This window comes from Macaca nemestrina, chromosome 20 (assembly GCF_043159975.1).
Source record: "Macaca nemestrina isolate mMacNem1 chromosome 20, mMacNem.hap1, whole genome shotgun sequence".
Lineage (NCBI taxonomy): Eukaryota > Metazoa > Chordata > Mammalia > Primates > Cercopithecidae > Macaca > Macaca nemestrina.
This window is the reverse complement of record NC_092144.1, coordinates 64,336,352-64,343,321: the sequence shown is the minus strand read 5'-3', so window position 1 is coordinate 64,343,321 and position 6,970 is coordinate 64,336,352. Positions and strand designations below refer to the sequence as shown.

At 51.9% G+C, this 6,970-nt stretch overlaps 1 protein-coding gene across 1 annotated transcript in view; it reads left to right on the top strand.

The window, feature by feature from the left end:
* The window catches only part of LOC105471152 (leukocyte immunoglobulin-like receptor subfamily B member 1), a 35,770-nt gene that overhangs the window by 24,261 nt on the left and 4,539 nt on the right, over positions 1–6,970 (top strand). The window contains exons 2-7 of the mRNA XM_071087811.1: positions 4,649–4,765; positions 5,181–5,262; positions 5,425–5,460; positions 5,650–5,934; positions 6,082–6,384; positions 6,610–6,906. Coding sequence (XP_070943912.1) covers positions 4,763–4,765; positions 5,181–5,262; positions 5,425–5,460; positions 5,650–5,934; positions 6,082–6,384; positions 6,610–6,906 — 1,006 coding nt within the window. The 5' untranslated portion in view covers positions 4,649–4,762. The remainder of the gene's footprint in view (positions 1–4,648; positions 4,766–5,180; positions 5,263–5,424; positions 5,461–5,649; positions 5,935–6,081; positions 6,385–6,609; positions 6,907–6,970) is intronic.

The following is a 6,970-nucleotide window of genomic DNA, read 5'->3' as shown; positions in this document are numbered from 1 at the left end:
TGTTGACTTTCCTCGAATGGATCCCCCTTTTATACCATCCCCAGACATGAGGCTCCATCCCACAAGGCAGCGTTGGGTCCACACCTCCGCACACCTGCGTGCTCTGGTCCACAGCATGTAACACAGTCTTCCTTATTCCTCATTGTCACACTCCTTGATGTCCCTTACTGAGTCGCCATCTCTTCAGTTCAGAGATCCAAACCTGAACCACCAACTAAGTCAACGACAGATCAAATTCCAACCAGGTAAACATAAATCCACCCTGAGACCCTGACAGCCTCTCTGCACCCTTGGAGCCCTTCCCTCCTTCTCAGATGCTCTGTGTGCAACTTTTCCTGAAATATCACCTCTTGGAATCATCACTCACACATTTCAAGTGACACCACAGCTATGCTGATTCTGAAAAAGACGTCTTTCAAATGCTATTATTGGTGGTATCTACCAATTTCTGTGACATAAATATTTCTTTTCATAGCCCTAATCAAGGTGCCAATAGGTTCTCACTGAATGTAGGGTTGGGAAGTGAGTGACACAGGTGTCTTCACTAAGGAGCACCAGGCACCTGTGGCACATCCCACTGAGAGCTCACCCATATACCTACAGTCCTTTCTGAGGCAATGATCACTTCTGCTTCAGTGTTATGGCACAGGTCAAATGAAACTCTGACACTGCTATCCTAGTATATCCACAAAAGACAGACATATTAATATCTGATGTGAGAGATAACACGGCTCACTTAAAAATCTAAGTACAACATAAGAAAGATGTTGACATAATTGTGCAGGTTCAATGAAAGAATGTTTTGTTCTTTTGTTTTGTTTTGTTTTGTTTTTGAGATGGAGTTTCGCTGTCACCCAGGCTGGAGAGCAAAGGCGCGATCTCGGCTCACTGAAACATCCCCCCTCCCAGGTTCAAGCGATTCTCCTGCCTCTGCCTCTCGAGTAATTGGACTACAGGTGTGCACCATTATTCCCGGCTAATCTTTGTATTTTTAGCAGAGATGGGAATCTCACCATGTTAGTCGGGCTGGTCTTGAACTCCTGACCTCAGGTGATCCGCCCGCCTCGGCCTCCCAAAGTGCTGGGATTACAGGTGTACACCACTGCACCTGGCCGATGGAAGAATTCTTAAATGACTTGTCCTACTTTCTGCTGGTTCAGACACTCCTTGGCTTGGGGCAGTGTTGCGCCAATTTCTGCCTCCATCTTCTCAGCCTACGTCTACCTGGGTACCTCTGTCTTTACACCCATTCTTCTCTGTGTGTCTCTTCTCTTCTTCAGATTATGATATCACTCAGATCAAATTAGGACCCATTCTAATTCATTATGATCTCTTGATCATGACTTAAATGCATTTGCAAAGACTATTTCCAACTATGTTCACATTTATAGCTAATGGAGCTCAGCATTTCAACATGTATATTAGAGGAACAAGTCAATTTATACCAGTGTCTACAAGAAAAGTACTCATAGAAATACATTTATCCAAATACAAAAAGTAGCTGGGGGTGGTGGCACACGCCTGTAAACCCAGCTACTCAGGAGTCTGAGGCAGCAGAATCGCTTCAACCCAGGAGGCGAAGGTTGCAGTGAGCTGAGATCGTGCCATGGCACTCCAGCCTGGGCAATAGAGTGAGACTCTGTCTCAAAAAAAAATGAGAAATACATTTAACCAAAGAGATGCAATAGATACACATTGACAATTTAAAACTACTGCTCAAAGAAATAACAAAAGACCTAAATAAGGAAAACGTCATCCCAGTATCATAAATCAAAAGCTGTAAGGTTAGTTCTGTCCCTCTTCCACGTCCTTCACCCTCCTCCTGCTTTGATAAGGTTTATCGCTAGCTATTCTTTAGGACGTCAGGAATTCAGATAAGATGCTCTCGAGAGAACACTTGCCCAGCAACGGCATCTCCTCCAAAGGACTGACGGCAACTCTGGCTTTGAACCTCTGGAACCAGGGAACTCTGTTTCTAGGCAGCTCTGTCAGCCTCTCCCTCGTTGTTGATAAGAACTTCCTCTACCTCTCTATGTACAGAGAGCTCTCTCTACAGTGCTTTTCCTCTACTCTCACATCACAGGAATCATCAACACAGAAGAAGACTTCTAGGACCAGATGTGTGGGATTTTTTTTTCCCCAGACCCAGTAGCGAACAGCAGCTGGGTGTCCTCTAAGTCAGCTCTGACGCTGTCTACCCAGAGACAGTCCCACATCTCACAGATTAAAGGCTAAGTCCCCAAGATTGTCCCCCACACCATTCCCAAGTGCAGACCTCCAGAACTTCTGATCGACTGGCTTCAAGTTGGGGATCCCATGACCACCACTTTGGGTTTGATTAATTTCCTGTAGCAGCTCACAGAACTCAGAGAAACACTGACATTTCCTGGTTGAATACAAAGCACACTGCAGAGGACACAGATGAAGAGACACATAGCAGGAGGCACGCAGGAAGGGGCGCGGGGCTTCCATGCCCTCCCTGGGCGCCATCCTCCAGGAGCTTCCATGTGTTCAGCCATCCAGAAACTCATGAAACCCAGTCCTCTTGGGCTTTTATGGCAGCTTCATGATGTCAGCATTTCCTCCCACAAGGAACAGAGTGAGACCATCCTCTGGGAGGGTCTTATGAGCCACCATCAGAAAGGCAGGGAACATTCGAGTTGTGCCTTGGGCAGGTGAAGGAAGGGCAGAAGGAGGTCAGAGGCGCCACCTAAGCCCAACACAGCCAACATTCTAACGAAAGACTGTAACAAGCGCTATGGGAGTTATGAACCAGGAACCGTAGGTGAAAACCAGCATATATCCCAACTTCACAATTCCCTCCCCGGATGCACTGTGGCTTGCCATGCCATGCACTCCAGATTATAATCCGTGCTTCTCATTCCCAAATACACTCAAAATCCAGGCAACCCTGGAGCAATGCAACCTTGAATTCCTGGGGTCTCTTATGTGCACACTGTTTTCTTTTCTTTTTTTTTTTTTTTTTTTTTTGAGACGGAGTCTCACTCTGTCGCCCAGGCTGGAGTGCAGTGGCACTATCTCGGCTCACTGCAAGCTCCGCCTCCCGGGTTTACGCCATTCTCCTGCCTCAGCCTCCCCAGTAGCTGGGACTACAGGGGCCCGCCACCTCGCCCGGCTATTTTTTTTTGTATTTTTAGTAGAGACGGGGTTTCACCGTGTTAGCCAGGATGGTCTCGATCTCCTGACCCCGTGATCCGCCCGTCTCGGCCTCCCAAAGTGCTGGGATTACAGGCTTGAGCCACCGCGCCCGGCCACACTGTTTTCAAATAAATGGGGATTAGAACTATTGCATTTGTGAGAAGCAAAACTTGCGTATATGAACAGCGGGCTTTTCCTATATGCAGGTCCAGCAGAGACAATGTCAGGGCTGGAGTACAAGTAAGTTTTGTTACGTGTAGAGGGCACTGAAACGAGCTGCCTGTGTATCCCAAGAAACAACTGTACTGAGAGATCATATTCTCTAGGGGTTTATTATTGTGTTTATTTTTATTTTAGGTTAAAGCTTTGGATAGAACATCCAGTGTCTCCTTGTCCATCTGAAGAACATGCTGCTATGTGGAAGCACATCCTTGAGATCCACAAGGAGACACTGGGCAAGGAGACAAGGATGCCCCACTCTATGGCAGTCCCCCTAATAAATGCTCTATGAACACCCCGGTGTTTAGTGCTTCTTTCTATGGAATCCCAGCAGCTCTATCACTGGACGGTTTGGTGCACTCCTTTGAGGGAACTCCTCTGGGCTGCTTGGGGTCCACTCGAGCCTCAGGTGTGGCTGGAAGACGCAGCCTCCCACCTTGGTCTGGAGCCCTGAGCCCCTCTCTGTCATTGCAGATCCCGAGGTTCCTCTCCCCGCTCCACTCAGTGGCGGAAACCTACACCCTAATGAGCCCTTGATGGTCCCAGGACCCTGTGGCATCTCACCTCTGGCCTCTGTTCTTTCTTGTGGATCCTTCTACACTCGGGGCTTCCACACATCTTTTTCTGCTCATGACATTGATGCTCTGGGTATTTCAGAAATGCCTGATGTACATTTCTCCATTAGGGTCAGATGTGACATCTCAAGTGGACACATCAATCACCTTCACAGACTGTGGAGTCCAACACCAAGATCCTCTCATGTCCCAAACACCTCAGGTCTTACCCTGGTCTGGAAATCAAGCACAAATGAGCCCCTCCCAATGTCCCAGGCACCACTGACCCCACAACCACGGTGACGAGTGGGATTCATGACAACAGTCTGCAAAGGAAGAAGCTGAGGCTCAGAGATGGGACACTACAGACCAAGGTCACATAGGCAGTGGATGAAAACCAGTCATCAAATAAGTATCAACTCCCTCCTCAACTCCTCAAATCAAAGCGCGAACATAAGCCATTGTTCCCAAAATGTTGACCAGGAATTGAGGTGCAGAGGGACGGCCAAGGACGCAAGGGGCACCGAGGAGGCAGGAAAGACTCAGAGGTTTGTTCCTGGGGGGAGGGGGTGTACGCTGTAGCAAAAAAAAAAAAAAAAAGGAGAAGTTGAGAGGGAACTATTGAAAGAAAACCCACAGTCCAGTGCCAAGAAAGAAGTCAACTTTTCTTCCCCTATTTCCCTGCATTTCTCTTCTGTCCTCACTGCCACACACAGCTCAGCCTGGATGGTACAGTCAGTTGTGAGATGCGTCTCTCCTGATCTGAGTCTGCCTGCAGCATGGACCTGTGTCTTCCCTGAAGCATCTCCAGGGCTGGAGAGACCACTGCCATGGTAAGGACCACACAACGTGTGCTGATGGACGGGCTGAAGGAGGGAGGGAGACCTTGGGGGAGGCTGTGAGAAGGAAGGGGAAGCCTCCGCTACCCTCATCTGGAAGGGCAGACACAGGAAGCACCAGTTCTATTTGCCGCTACATCCCGGCTCTCAGTGAGACGAGGATGAACCAGACAGACAGTGGCTGGGGGTCAGGAAAGACCCCATTACAGTCTGACATGTCTGCAGAGGGCCCGGTGCCTGCCCCAACCTCAGCCCTAAGAGAATGAGAGTCAGGATCCTGGGAGGTCAGTTCTGCTTCCTGTGTGGCTGCAGATGACAACACCCCAGGAGAAGGACCCAGCCTCCGAGCGTTCGCACAGGGTGGGAAGGAGGGGAGGCTATTTCTCTCTGTGTGTCTCTGTCCTGCCAGCACCGAGGGCTCCTCCATCCGCACAGCAGGGTGTTGGGAGGAGACGCCATGACCCCCATCCTCACGCTCCTGATCTGTCTCGGTGAGATTTGAAGAGGGAGGGGAGATTCTAACCTAGGAGGGGCCTCACCCCACAGCCAAACTCTGGTGCATAAGGAGACCCCAGGGGCTCACAAAGATCCCAGGGAGGGGAGGACCTGCTCAGGCTTCAGGGGCAAATCTCTCACGGGGAACTCTCTTCCAGGGCTGAGTCTGGGCCCCAGGACCCGCGTGCAGGCAGGTGAGTCTGTCCCCAGCTGTCCCAGGTCCCTCCTACTCACTGGGGACAAGGGGCCACCCCCGTGCAGCTGGGGACGGGGATTAGCAGATCTGGGCTGACTGATGGGGGCGTCTGGAGGGTCCTGCAGCCAACAGCTGAGATCTGTTGGGTGGGAAATGACTTAGAATCCGACCTCTGATTTCCTTTTAGGAATCCTCCCCAAGCCCATGCTCTGGGCTGAGCCAGACCGTGTGATCACCCAGGGGAGTCCCGTGACCCTCAGGTGTCAGGGAAACCTTGAAGCCCTGGGGTACCATCTATATAGGGAGAGAAAATCAGCATCCTGGATTACATCGATACGACCAGAGCTTGTAAGGAAGGGCCAGTTCCCCATCCCATCCATCACCTGGGAAGACGCAGGGCGGTATCGCTGTCAGTATTACAGCCACAGTTGGTGGTCAGAGCACAGCGACCCCCTGGAGCTGGTGGTGACAGGTGAGAGGACACTCAGGGGTCCCAGCCGCAGGCTCTGTCCTCAGGAAGGGGGTCAGCTCTCAGGGGTGTCTCACTCTCACAGCCCAGCCCTGGGGATGATGTAGGAGGTGTGAGCTCCATTTAACACGGTGCCTCCTTCTCTCCCAGGAGCCTACAACAAACCCACCCTCTCAGCCCTGCCCAGCCCTGTGGTGGCCTCAGGATGGAATGTGACCCTCCAGTGTGTCTCACGGGTGGCATTTGACGGCTTCGTTCTGTGTAAGGAAGGAGAAGATGAACACCCACAATGCCTGAACTCCCAGCCCCGTACCCGTGGGGCATCCCAGGCCGTCTTCTCCGTGGGCCCCGTGAGCCCGAGTCGCAGGTGGTCGTACCAGTGCTATGGTTATGACTCAAGCTTTCCCTATTTGTGGTCTTTACCCAGTGATCTCCTGGAGCTCTTGGTTTCAGGTGAGAAATTCACAGCATTGCCTGGAGTTCCCTGAGTCTCCAGGCAGGTGGGGAGGAGCCGCGTCTCAGGGCAGCGCCAGGTGGGATGATGTTGGGACGAGAGGGCTCAGGGCTCCTGGGGCCAGAGACACAGGAAGATCAGCAGTGGTGAGGCCCAGGGGGAGAGGGAGGGTTTGTGGGGAAGCCTGAGGGTCGCTCCTGGAAACCGTGACCACCTTTTCCCAGGTGTTTCTAAGAAGCCGTCACTGTCAGTGCAGCCGGGTCCTATCGTGGCCCCTGGGGAGAAGCTGATCCTCCAGTGTGGCTCTGATGCCGGCTATGACAGATTTGTTCTATACAAGGAGCGGGGACGTGACTTCCTCCAGTGCCCTGGCCAGCAGCCCCAGGCTGGGCTCTCCCAGGCCAACTTCACCCTGGGCCCTGTGAGCCACTCCCACGGGGGCCAGTACAGATGCTACGGTGCACACAACCTCTCCTCCGAGTGGTCGGCCCCCAGTGACCCCCTGGACATCTTGATCTCAGGTGAGGAACCCTGTGGGTTCAGTCAGGGACGCAGGCTCTGCTCAGGCCCTGCTGGGGAACTCCA